This window comes from Chanos chanos, chromosome 12 (assembly GCF_902362185.1).
Source record: "Chanos chanos chromosome 12, fChaCha1.1, whole genome shotgun sequence".
In the NCBI taxonomy this organism is placed as follows: Eukaryota; Metazoa; Chordata; class Actinopteri; order Gonorynchiformes; family Chanidae; genus Chanos; species Chanos chanos.
Genome location: NC_044506.1, coordinates 2,682,921 through 2,696,858, shown reverse-complemented (window position 1 = coordinate 2,696,858; position 13,938 = coordinate 2,682,921). Strand labels below are relative to the sequence as shown.

The window sequence follows — 13,938 nt, the reverse complement described above, 5'->3', positions numbered from 1 at the left end:
CAGAAGAAGCCTTATCGTTGTTGTGACATCTAGTCGGGTAAATCGGGGGGGGGGGGGGGGGGGGGGGGGGGGGCAAATTTCCGACCAAAAAACCCGACCTGACTATGCGTTCAGTTAATTTAGTCGGAGCCGGTATTTTCTCAGTGTCCCATGTGTCATAAACGCAGCATATCATTGGTTGAACACACTAGAAGGCGCGCACGTGTGGAGGGCGATCCTAGAGAAACCACGAGGACTTCATTGAACCCGAAGAAAACCTCAGATTCGATCCGGCTTTACTAGAGTGTTACTACAATGAATTTTATGGTGATCAGTGCTGTATTACTCCTTGGCGCTGTTTTGCAGACCGAAAGCGGTATGTTGTATGTTTGTGTGTGTGTGTGCTGAACATGCAATCCAAAGTAAGTTAAATAGTGGTTGAATGTTTCCATTAAGATGAAGATGGTTTTACATGTGAAACAGACAAAGTTAAAGAAGACAATAGTGAACTATTTGAAGTGCGATAGTCAGAGTTGTATAAAGTACTCAATGGTCGTTCTCGAGTAAAAGTAAAGATTGCTCTCGGTAAAACGACTCAAGTAATGTTAAAGTAACTCATAAGGACGAGTAAAGTAGACGTTTTAAAATATCTGGTAGGCTATTACTTAAGTAACAAAAGATGGCTACTTGAGATAAGCAGTGTAACTATGCATTTTATTGCTTTGAATCTAACTTCAACCTCCTGTAGCTACCACGTTCTGCCACCTCAGCCATCTCATCTCAAACGCAATTTTATCAAATTCTAAGAAACGGCCGTAATCACAATGCATCACTTTGCTCTGTTGTACTTAAAAAAGACAGTGGCTGTGTCCGAAATGGCATACTAGTGTACTGCATATTGCCCCAGTATATACTGTGTACTGCACACTACTACCCACCCTAGTACATATATAGTATGCGTATGAGAACTTTCGTGTAGTGTATTACACGTGTGCTGTCGGCTGGACCACTTCTTCAGTTAAAAACGAGCAACACATGACTACAACAAATGACAATCAAAAGTAGCCCTGTAAGAGAGAATATGAGGACTTGTTACATCAAAATATGCAACTGAAACATTTATATTCGGAACTGTCGCTGTCAGCCACGTTTTTGAAATATTAGGCAGTTGGAAATCACCGCTTTGCATCATGGGATGCAGTACCCAAACGAGCGAGCTCTGGTTGTATATTGAATAATTTTCGCCAGAGTAGTACATCATCCAGGTAACTGTCGTGTACTGCAAAACTTTTTTATTTTTTCGTGTACTGCATACTACTTACTACTCTTACGTCAAGGTCGGTATACGAGTAGTGAGTAGTAAGCCTGCGTCTGCGCTTTGTCGCACATGTCTGTCATATGTATATACTTTCGTTTACAATATTCTCTCTCTCTCTCTCTCTCTCTCTCCCTCGCTCTCTCTCTCTCTCTCTCTCTCTCTCTCTCTTTTTATTTCTTTCTCACTGCAAGTAGTCTGTAGTAGGCTCCGTTTTTCGTAGTAGTCTGAGTTGTATAAAAATAATTTCGCACGTGGTTTTAAATAAATACGCATGTAAATACGAGACGTGAACAGGTAAGTAAATAAATAACTCTCTCTGTGGTCTTGTAAGTTCTAACCTTTTCAGACTGCAGTCAGGTATGCTCAACATATTGGTCATTCTTAGCTGAATTCTGAGAACATTTAGATTATCTTTGTGATCAGAACAACATGGTGTTGTCCCAAAGGTCTGTGAATCATAATATTAAGCTATTCTAAATGTTCTTATTTTACAGGTCTTAACAAGTAGATGCATTCACTCTATCCTTCTCTTGCTGTATTTTCTCCAGAGAGACACTCCCTCTATTACATATACACTGCCCTCTCCAAACCTGTCTCTGTACCTGGAATCCATGAGTTCATTGCTATGGGCCTGCTTGATGACAGAGAGATTGACTACTACAACAGTCAGGACAAAGTCAAGATTCCAAGACAACACTGGATGAGAGAGAGTCTGACAGCTGACTACTGGGAGAAAGGCACTCAGTCACGAAAGAGTAAAGAACAGTGGTTTAAAGTCAATGTCAACATTCTGATGGATCGAATGAGACACAATCAGTCTGGTGAGTACAACTCACAGAATCATGTCCCATGTTAAAGAAATTTTGAGATTCAGCATGAAACCTTCACTTTTTTCCACCTTTTGATTGATGAGTTGAGCATTATGCTATTTGTAATCATACAAATCAGGATTTCTGCTAGGATTTTTTCTTGATGGTCCGATTTCCAGAAAGAATTCTTTTTACCACACAAATTTGAAACTTACCAGTGACGTCTTAAAAACAGTCTATGTTACAAATGCAAATATAATGTACACCGAGGTTGACGAAAGAATGACAACGACCTCAAATCAGACTATTGAATGAACAGTAATGATTAAGCAAAATGAACAGTATCTACCGATTGAGCAAAACCTCAACATTAGCTGCTAAAATGTAGGCTATTACACAACATCTGTAACCTGTAACATCTGTAGTCTGATTTTAAAAAAAGGTTAGGCCTACATGGCATCAAATGTTGCCTATAGGCTACCAGGTAACATTTTATTTTCTCCATTGTGTCTTTGCAGCTTGCAGTGCGCATGTATCACTCTCTCCTCCTCCAGACCACTGCGCAGTCATCTCCATTTTTGGGGGGTGGGTGGGTGGGGGGTGGGTGCTGTAGGCTGTTCATAAGCTATTTCTCTGCCAAAACACAAATGTCCTGTTTAGGGATAGCCTTCGTTATAGCTATGTTTTGCCTGAGCAGTACTGCCCGATTTGTTGACTGGCAAGTTCTTAATCTATCGTTCTTTTATAAATTTTACCAGCCAAAAAACGGTAATTACCAGCTAATGGAAACCTTGATACAAATCTTTGTGTATTATTTTGCTATTTGTAATTATTTGAATTTTTAACAATTTCAGATATCCATGTTCTTCAGTGGAGACATGGCTGTGAGGCTGAGAGACACTCTGATGGATCAGTAAGATTTGTGAGTGGTGATGACCAGTACAGTTATGATGGTAGAGACTTCCTGTCCTTTGATGATGCCACTATGCAGTGGGTGGCCCCAGTTGATCAGGCCGTTCCCACCAAAAGGAAGTGGGATGATGTGCCCATTCTCAACCAGTACACTAAGGGTTACCTTGAGAAGGAGTGTGTGGACTGGCTCTCCAAGTTCATGACTTACGGTGAAGAGGAGCTCAAGAAACATTGTGAGTACATGTGTCAGGCTTGTCAGGTGATTCTCCCTCACTGATCTCATCACTATACAAGTGGATTACTGCAGATTACAGGAGAAATACAAACAGTAAACATTTTTCACTAACGTTGAAACAATTGCTGGACAAATGGGAGAAAAATAATGCAGGAAGCTTGTCCTCCAGATACTGTTACATTCATATCAGGATTAACATTAAACTGACATTTGAATTGAGTAGAAATCCATTAACTCTTAATTAGTCGTAATTAATGTCACCAGATTATTTTAACTTTTTTAAGAATTCAATTATAGTTCCACTCTGAGTTTACTAAATTCTTCTCTCTCCAGCTCCACCAGATGTTTTTGCTTTTGCAAGGAGGGCGACCACACCCAACAAACTGACCTTGACCTGTATGGCCACTGGCTTGTACCCCAAAGATGTGACCCTGAGCATCAGAAAGAACCGCATTACACTCCATGATGATAAAGTGAATTCTACTGGAGTAAGACCAAACAGTGATGGAACTTACCAACTCAGGAGGAGTGTGGAGATCCCAGAGTCTGAAAAAGCAGATTATGACTGTTGGGTGAACCACAGGACCCTGAAAGAACCAACAATTTCTGTGTGGGGTAACTAGAGATTTTTCAATATATGTGATAAATTTGATTTGTTCGAAAGCTAATTTATATATATATTACCTGCTAACACATTCCTGAGACAAGCACAGAAATTTTATTAGTAGATAAAATGTATATTTCCAAAGTATGCTCACAAGTGTTTTAAAGCAATGTGCTATCACAAACTAAGTGTTAATTATAAACATTCACAAACATGTATGTTGGTTAGGTGAATGAAAGGGAAATGCATCTTTTTAATTTCTTGACCTTCAGAAACATCTCATAAACGCATGAAGAGCATCTGAAGGGAGTTGAGGTGATGTGTTGTTTCATTCCTGTAATACTGTACACAGAGCTGTGTTTGTCCTGTTTTTAGATGGAAGGTGTTCTGACTGCCAGACACAGCCAGGTGATGGAGGTCTTATTGTATGTGTGATAGTTCTAATCTCGGTTGTAGTGGTTGCTGTGGTTGCATTGGTCATGTTTTTCCACAAAAAAGGCTTGATTGGTGAGTACATTGGTGGTACACTCTTCACCCTACACTGATCTTGGCTGTGCTAGAGTGAGACTTAGTTTTGATATAGACCATTTGATATATACAGACCATTGATTTTCTTTACCAGCTTAATGGGCATTGTCTGACTTGTTCACACAAACAGTGATTATACTACTAATGCACTATGCTGCACTGATGCACTCACTGCGGCACACTGATACATTGTGGGCAGACAGGGAATCCTAAATCTGAGAGTGTTTTACTGTCCACACATGCAGTGCCTCTCTGTTGTTTTTCCAGGTGGCTCAAATGGCCATACTGCTGTTAGGTACCACAGCAATGGAGGTAAATGATTCAACTCCACAGTGTTACTCTACAAAAATAGTGAATAATGCACATGTGCACTAACTCTCTTAATCAGTGTTTTAAAACTGTTCGTCTCTTTTTGGAAAATCTGGTTTGATGAGAAAAGTTTTTAATAATTGTAATATTGGGTGAATTGCAGTGTGTGTGTGTGTGTGTGTGTGTGTGTGTGTGTGTGTGTGTGATCATGCACCTGATCATGCAGGAAATGACATGTCTTTGTATTTCCAGCCAATGGGACCAGTAATGGAGTAGGAAACGGGGCACAATGGCACTCATGTTGCTTTGCTGGGTAATGGAGGTAAGATACTCACCTTTGTTAAATGTGAAATGGTGTCATAGCTGACCTGTTATACAGCCCTTTAGACTTTTGACTTCATAGATAAGGTAAATGAATTTGCTGAGTTACTGCCTTAAGTGTCGGAGTTAAAGCATCACGGTGTCTTGTTCATGAGTGAGGGTAAGATGGAGAGGGAGATGGATAGGCGGGTCATGCTGTCATTGTATTGGACTGGCGTGATGAAGAGGGAGTTGAGTCAGAAGACAAAGCTCTCAATTTACCAGTCGATCTTTGTTCCAAACCTCGCTTATGGTCACGCGCTCTGGGTCGTGACTGAAAAAATAAGATTGTGGATACAAGTGACGGAAATCCGCAGGGTGGGTGGGCACAAACCTTAGGGGCAGGGTGAGGAGCTCAGACATCCAGGAGAAGCGTGGAGTAGAGCCGCTGCTCCTCTGCATTGAAAGGAGCCATTTGAGGAGGTTTGGGCATCTAGTCAGGATACCTCCTGGGCGTTCACCTGTGGAGGTCTTCCAGGCACGACCAACTGGGCAGACCCAGAACATGCTGGGAGAATTATTTATCCCGGCTGCCCTGGAAACACCTTGGGATCCCCAGGAGGAGCTGGTGGATGTGGCCAGGGAAAGGAATGCCTTGGCTGGCCTCTGCCTGCTATCACCGTGACCCAGTCCTGGATAAGCAGCCGAAAATGATAATGATGATGATGAATGAATAAATGCTGTTTTTCAGATTCAGAATTAAATATTACAATGAATTAGAATGATTTATCTTTTAATCTCTCTCTCTCTCTCTCTCTCTCTCTTTGGTATTAAAGATCCTGTTTGAGAAGATGGCAGTAGACTGCAGTCAAACCCTTAATCATGGATTACACAAACGGTCTGATCAGACTGATAAACATTTCATTTAAATCAGTTTTTCACATCCAGGATCTAATTCATGCAAACCATTCATGAACTACAAAAGTGAGTACTGAAATATTTAGAATATTTCCCCAAAAGTTGCTAGCACCCCTTTTGGGGAAATATTCTAAATATTTTTTTTATTCTAATTTTATTCTAATTATTTTTTTGTGTCATAGCAGAATATTTTGACAGACAACTTTTTACTTTACCTTGCAGATTCAGCAAAGCTGAAGGCCTAAACTTATTGTTTACCAGTTACCATTTCAGTACCTTTCAGTGACCACCTCTTTGAGAACCACTTAGTTCTGATAATGTTAAGCGTGCAATTATGTTATTTTGCATAAATGCTGACTGATTGACAGGTCATTATTGATTAAATCAATGTATTTTAACATTGTACACTCATCATAGCTGAGAGTTAGCAGCATTTCTGGTGTCATCAGATCACTTTTTTCCTTTTTGAAAAGCACGTTTCAGTTAATGCTTGGGTAATTTCAGTGTCAGATACGTAATAGAGAACATGTCTTTCAACAGAAAATTAAGCTTGAGAGGAATTACGTGTTGAATATCATGTATAGGGCTGAACAATTAATCGATTTCAAATTGAAATCGCGATTTGAAACAGTGCGATTTAGGATATACGTTATGGAGCGTGTCTGAACTACAGTTCCTCAGAATGCTGCAGAAGGTTCCTTTGAATTGAATTTTTCATTCCAACGTTCGGAGGTCCGATAATGACAGCTGAAAAAAATGAATGACCGCTGCCATTGGTAACGGGTTTTTTCACTACTTAAAAGTTCCGTTTGCTACAAGGACTATTTTTCTCAGCGGAGGCCACGAAATGGCAAGAGGATCATTAAACTGAAACACTGTGTGAAGTTTCTTTTACCGTTTTGGCAAGTAACCGTTATAATAAGCGGGGTCCTGTTTGTCCTGTTGGGATTTATTTTTCGATAATGACCGGCATACTATACATTATGCCTTACATGTTCGATTGTTCTATGCTAGTTAATAATGTAAGAAATACATTTTGGAAGCAATTCCATATCCTTAAATTATCATCTCTGCAGTAGAATATAGAGCAGTTAATATTTTGATGGTATCTCATGTGGTAATGCTCCATCACATGTTTTAAATCTGTTACACAGTGAATACTGAACTGAAGCTTGACTTTAAAAAATTATATTGCAAATCAAACCGAAATCATGATATCTGTCAAAAAAAATCGCAATTGGATATTTTCCCCGAATCATTCAGCCCTAACTATGTATTGGATTATGGATAAATTTGTTTTTATCTTTTATTTATTTATTTTGTCTGTGACTTATTTTTCCCGATGTTGATAATGTAGATGTTACATATGAGTATTCTTGTATAAATGCATTATGAAGAGACCATTGTGTAGAAGGATTGTGTTACTTTCTTTAAGTAGCGTTTCCAATTACTGTCCTGGAGAAGCCATTTGATAGCACTTGTCAGTTTCTGATCTTGGTAACTCTCTGATGTATTCTGTTAATCTGCTTTACCTTTTAGATTTTCTGACCTCATATAGCACTTGGGTCATTAGGCTATATGATGGATTTTTTGTTTGTTTGTCTTGTTTTTGTTTTGTTTTGTTTTGCATCACCTCCACCACCGTCTGGTGCATAGCTACATGCATCACTCATAATGACTTAAACTTCCACTGTAAACCAGGAGTCTCTGACTGTTTTTGGTGATACATCTTTGAATGAACTTTGTTATGTATTTCTGATCTAGACAGAGATGGGATTAATGATAGTGATGATATCACCACACTCGAAAGCAGCCGAAATGATCATACAGGTTTCATGTAGATTTCATGTAGAATTGATGCAGTTTTTTCCTGTATAAAAACTATATGAAATCTGAGAGGTCTATATCACAGAATGGCTCAACTAACCTGTGAATCCCTTCACATGCAGTCCTGCATACAGATTAAAACGTACATTTCAAAAGTCACTATTTCATCCCACTGTTCCAATTACTGCATAGGTCAGGAAGTTATTTCAGTGTATTATGGTTTAAACTTGTGCTTGTGCTTTTCAGCTTTGTTACAGCCAATATTATATTCTGCATCATTATGGATTTAAGCAAGCAAAAGATTTCCTGTTCCTTAAAAAAAAAGTCATTCTGAAGTTTTTTTTTAATTTCTGCTTGTTACACTGTCTTTGTGAAATATGTTGTATACCTCAATAAAATGATCTCCATTTGTGTCATGTTGGGAGTTTCAATGAAAAAATGTGCAACTACATCATACTAGCGTCACTAACTAAACAGGGAAGCCATGTTCTCGTTTAGTGCGCCGTTCTGTGTGCTCTCTGAGTTTTAGGGCAAAATGGTGGTCTTAGTGAAATTGAAACTAATGCGTTGTGGATGAACTAATGTTGCGACAAACCGACATTTGACATTGAGACGCTCTGAAGAGAAGTGTTTTGGGACAAAAATAAAAACACCTTGAGAATTTGACATACTCAGGTTCTCCACACGAAAACACTATTTGTATAGAATTATTGAAATAAATCTATAACACATTTTAACATTTAATCACAACGCACAGTTAGCGCTTTCTGCCGAAATATAAGGTATGGTGATACATCAAAAAGTAGCCACTTCTGTTCTTCACACCTGCGCACTAAGGGTATCTTTGAGAGGGAATGAGGGAACTGGCTCTCCAAATTCACTGACGGTGGTGGAGGAGCCGCTTCAGAAACACTGGGAGTACATTTTGTCGTATATTTTCAACACCTGTCCGCTGTGTATTTACCCGTGTAATTATTTTATAATGATCCTGGTTTGATATACGAATGCTAGTTTGTTGTTTACTGCTCACTGAATCATTAAAAATAAATAATAATACATACACATTTACAATACAAGTACATTTGATCATTAACCCAAGCACTTGACTAACAGTATGTGCGTCCACATGTTGTCAAAAGTGGAATATAGGGAGTTTATATATATATGGAAACTATATATGCATAGAACGTGGTGCATCTTGTGAAGTTATACTCTAGTATAGGTTTCACGAATAATGAAATACTTAATGTTTTGGCACATCAGCGCCACGTTGCACCAGTCTGCTTTTCTGATCCTCTTCTGCTCTCCTAAAATTATTATTGTTACGCTATACTATGACCTCATTCTCGAAATCTCCATTTTTTTTCCGTCAGTGCGTCCCTACTGCGTCGTGATGAGGAACACCAGCTATTTGACATGTCTTTTTTTATTCTTCTTCCCAAAAAGGAATGATTTTTAAAATATTTATACGAAACCCACTATTTGTGCTTTGCCGAATACCTTATTCGGATTCGGCTCCAGCCCTAATATATATGTATATATGTGTGTGTGGGTGTGTATTGTGTGTGTGTGTGTGTGTGTGTGTGTGTGTGTGTATTTTTTCCCCCCATATTATTTATTCGTTTGTTTCTCTGATGGCTGGTTTATTACCAAAGAGAAGTATTCCATGAGAAGTTGACATAGCGCTGTGTTCTTGCATTGCATTAGCTGTTAGGTTTACTGGTGAAATAACAAATATATGTGCAACCCAAGACCATAACCAAGATCAACATTTTAATGTAGTCTGTACTGGAGAAATGTATGTGACGTAGCCAGTAGAAACACACAGCCGAACCTGTACGCCTGTTTCTACAGTACGCACTGCAATAGTCCTCACAGTTTACAAAATGACACATTTAGTATTATGTGTTCCAAAAACAGTGCAGCAGTTTGTACAAACTCATCTCCTCCCATTTCCAGCTCCATCAGATCTTTATGCTTTTGCACAGAAAGTGAGATCAACAGGTAAACTGATCTTGACCAGTTTGGGCACTGCTTTCAATGTCAAAGATGTGACACTGCTTACGAGGGAAGTGTGTTTTCCAAAACAAGGCATTTATAGCTTCAGTTCGCTTTTCTGTCACGGGTCAGCGCTTGTGGAAAGCACCGTTGTGGCAAACACTGTTACAAATTGTTGGAATGACTTTAACTGTAAGTGGGGCTCTCAGATAGCTCATCTCTCTTGGAGATCAGCGTCAAAAATTAATTATCATATGTACATAATGAGCTCTGTCAGTCAGACTGATAATGATAACCAGGCAAAAAACCAGACGCTATGTCTGAACACAATAAGAACATTCAACGGGGAAACAATTATGCGTCTTCAGATTTACCTGAGTTTAACCCACCACACTGAAAACAATTTGAGCTTGCTCTGCTTTACAAAATGGAGGCAACTTCAGCTTTTTAAGTATTCCTAATGATTTATTTCTGTTTGTGAAATTTTTTTCAGTTCAACATTTAACCAAATCAGTAGAGCCAACTTGATATGATCTCTTATCAGTTAGCCGTATTTGAGTTGGAACTACTTGATTTTCCTTCTGCAGGAACTTAATTTTTAAGTGTGATTTACTTAATTCTAATTGTCACTGACATATTCTGTATAAATTGACTGTAATCATATTATTTAAGTTTAAAAAATGATTTATTTAGTTATAAAAATCTACTTAAATAAAATCAGAATGTGAATAGTTGCCTAGCTTGTTTTTAGTACACTTTGTTCAATAGCGTGGTGAGCTGGGTTTTCTTTTACAGTCATGACACTGCTTTAGTCACTTTGGCAACAACCCTTTCATTTAGCAACCAGGAAATAAAATACTTAACTTACTTACACAGTCGGACAGGGGTACCTCATTCATGAGGACAATTACATTCACAGTTACATACACAGACAACACGAAACTATCACAAGAATTAACACAACTCAAAGACTACATGATTTACAAGACACAATGAGAAACACAAACTGAACAATATAGAATTGGGGCTAAACAGCAGTCCATCGCCCCAAGGCATGCTGGGAGTCTCTGCCCATCCACCTTCCAACACACCTCAATTCTGTCTTCTGTATGTCAGCTATTACAGAGTACACTGTATGAAATTCTGTCTTCTGTATGTCAGCTATTACAAAGTACACTGTATGAAATTCTGTCTTCTGTATGTCAGCTATTACGAAGTACACTGTATGAAATTCTGTCTTCTGTATGTCAGCTATTACAAAGTACACTGTATGAAATGCACATTCTGGATTTCCATAGTCTGCCCACATTGTTTTGCATCAGCCAAAGATAGAGCAACAGAAAACATTCTAATTTCACTGAGTACTTTTTGCTTTCAACAAAGACACATCATCATCAAGAACAAAAAATGTATAATCTGCCTCGTAATTTTTTACAAAAAAGATAAAATGCAACAATTATTTTTCTCAAATAATTGCTCAGAACTTTAACAGTTAAACCTGCATAAACATTATGTTAAAAACACTGTCACCTCTACCACCCCTATCTAACTGTACTGGCTAGCAAGCATGACAATATAAAGCTTAGCTGTCGCTAAATCAAAGTTTGCAAGGCATACTGATATCAAAACACAGAGAGACATTGCACTGAATTCGAATTACAGGTAACTACAAACAGTAAGACACCATGGTTTAGCAAAATATACCAGCGAGACAGAGAAGTAGGTAACATGCATGAGCAACATCGAATGTACTAAAGATTAAACATCGGTCCTCCTCAAAATGGTGGCTGTTCTGTTGAGTGCTCTGAACTTTACAGTTATATTTAAGCAAATGCAACATAATGGATGTCAGTGGAAGAATACAACAATATAATTATGTTGGAATTATGCAGCTTCATTTGTCCTGAAAAATATATTTATTTTTTAAATCATGAAAGAAAAAACAAATGAAATTCACCCTTTGTAATACAATAATAACGCAGAGTAGGAAATACATGGGGTTTTTTTTGTTCAAATCACGCTTTTTTTTGTTGTTGTTGTTGAATTTGCTAACCTCTTGCATCATTTTTATCAGTGTATAGTGTGCACAACGCGCTTTGTTGACTGAGCTTCCTGTCTTGGGTTACTGTAGAATGTTGATAACAATAATGTTAAAATATCGTTGGTATCATCCATACTTCACCATTGGTAACACTGATCGATATGTTCTTATCATAATGTTAATTTTATGCATTGCCCTATGCGCTGGGACGAACTGCATCATAGCTGCTTAGTCTTTTAATTGATGCAGCACCCAGGCCCCCCTCCCCGCCGCCCTGTGCCGAGTACAGATGTTGCATGTGCTGTGAAATGGGTGGATTAAACTAAACCTCCATGCACTGTCTGCTGGATGAGCACATTCATAGCTCGTTCACATTCATTAAATCTCACAGGATTTAATATCAGCTTTCATAAAACGTCACTTTAACATGTACTTTCAATATTCAGTGACACTCAGAGGATTTATTTATTTATTTACGTTGCCCTCATTATGCCTGTACCAGGCATTTTAACTTGATGATAAATTCACAAGACGATCTCATACCAAATCTCACCAAAAAACTCTTGATGAATACTAGTCTGGTTTTTACTCACTGTAAACATTCTGAAAAGAATCATTTGAATATCTGGACTCTTGCAGGATTGAGGTCTGATTTAAAGAAAATTCTGCAATTAGAGCAAGTCCTCTAACGGCAAATCTGTTCAGCCACTTAGTGTATCTCTCTATAAAGAGTCACATTGACATGCATGGTAGACAGTAACTCTCTCTCACTACTTCTTACAAATACGAATGCGAATATGAAATACTTTATTAATCCTGAGGGAAATTCAAGTGTTGCAACAACACCATTAGCACACACCAAACACGACAGAGAATAAAATAGTAGAATATAATAAGATTAATAGGAAAATAGAATAATAAAAATAAAACAAAGATAAAAATAAAGGTTGTATCTGTACATTGTGCAGTAATTAATAACATAATAAGCAGCCTTTAGTAAAGTGAGTATAGTGAGGTGGATAGAAAGTTATTGCCATAGTGCAGGACTTATACACATAGTACATAATGGATATAATGAATATTCCACAATATAGAGCAGTAATAGTAAGATTATCACTATTGTGTGGTGTGTAATGTGCAATAGGGAACATTGTTGTTGTTACATGTGCAATAGAGTACTAGATAACTTTGAGAAGGAGTGAGATAGATAGAAATAGTTATTGTCCATTATGTACTTGTCAATTATGCAATTGTCCATAGTGCAATCATTATGCTGAAGGAGGAGCAGCACAGGGCATCAGGCATCAGTCTAACTCTTTCCGGCGGCAGAGAGGGGAGGAGTTGTACATTTTGATGGCCGTCGGCAGAAACGACCTTCTGTATCTTTCGGTGGAGCATTTAGGGGAGATCAGCCTGCAGCTGAAGGTGCTCCAGAGTTTAACAAGCTCGTCATGAAGGGGATGGGAGTTGATGTTCAGGATACTCACCGGTAAGCCCAGTTTAAGAACCTTCGACTTCTGAAAAACGTGCGTTCACCTGATCATCTCGGAAAACAATATAGATGCCCACAGAAACATCAGTCATCACACCTGCATGGCCTCTGAAGTATGTAAATCTTACATTAGTATTTTTGTTCGTTTGAATCAAATCAATACCCAGTCATGTTCATATCAGTCAAGCTCGATTAGACGACTAGGCTAATATCAATTATTGCAAATGTCTTTGAAAAAAACTGTCACGCTCGCAATTTCATTAATGCATTAAGAATGCAAACATATCACATGCAATAGTAAATGACTTGTTAAAAGTAATTAAATAGCGTTTGAAATATTACTGTTATGAGGGAGGACGCGTTGTAGTTGTGACGTCAAGTCGGGTAAACCAGAAATTTCCAGCGGGAGTTTCCGAGAGAAAAACCCTGACCCAACCACGCTTTCATTTTGTTCGAATCAGAGTTGATATTTTCCAAATTAACAACTTGTCTTGATCGCAGTATATCAGAGGTTGAACGCTGTAGACTATGAACACTCCTAAAGGCGCGCGCGACTCCGTCATCCTCCCGTGGGGAGCAAACCGAGAAAAACCACGAAGACCCCCTTAAACCTGAAGAAAAACTCGCTTTTGACTCGACTCTACGAGACTGCTGCCACAATGAATTTC

At 38.4% G+C, this 13,938-nt stretch overlaps 1 protein-coding gene across 1 annotated transcript; it reads left to right on the top strand.

The window, feature by feature from the left end:
* The first annotated feature begins 294 nt into the window (after positions 1-294).
* LOC115825635 (class I histocompatibility antigen, F10 alpha chain-like) lies at positions 295-3,876 on the top strand. Its single transcript, XM_030789421.1, has 4 exons — positions 295-355; positions 1,846-2,118; positions 2,961-3,251; positions 3,587-3,876. Exons 1-4 carry the CDS (start codon positions 295-297, stop codon positions 3,874-3,876), a joined length of 915 nt encoding a protein of 304 aa, XP_030645281.1.
* Positions 3,877-13,938: the final 10,062 nt, after the last annotated feature.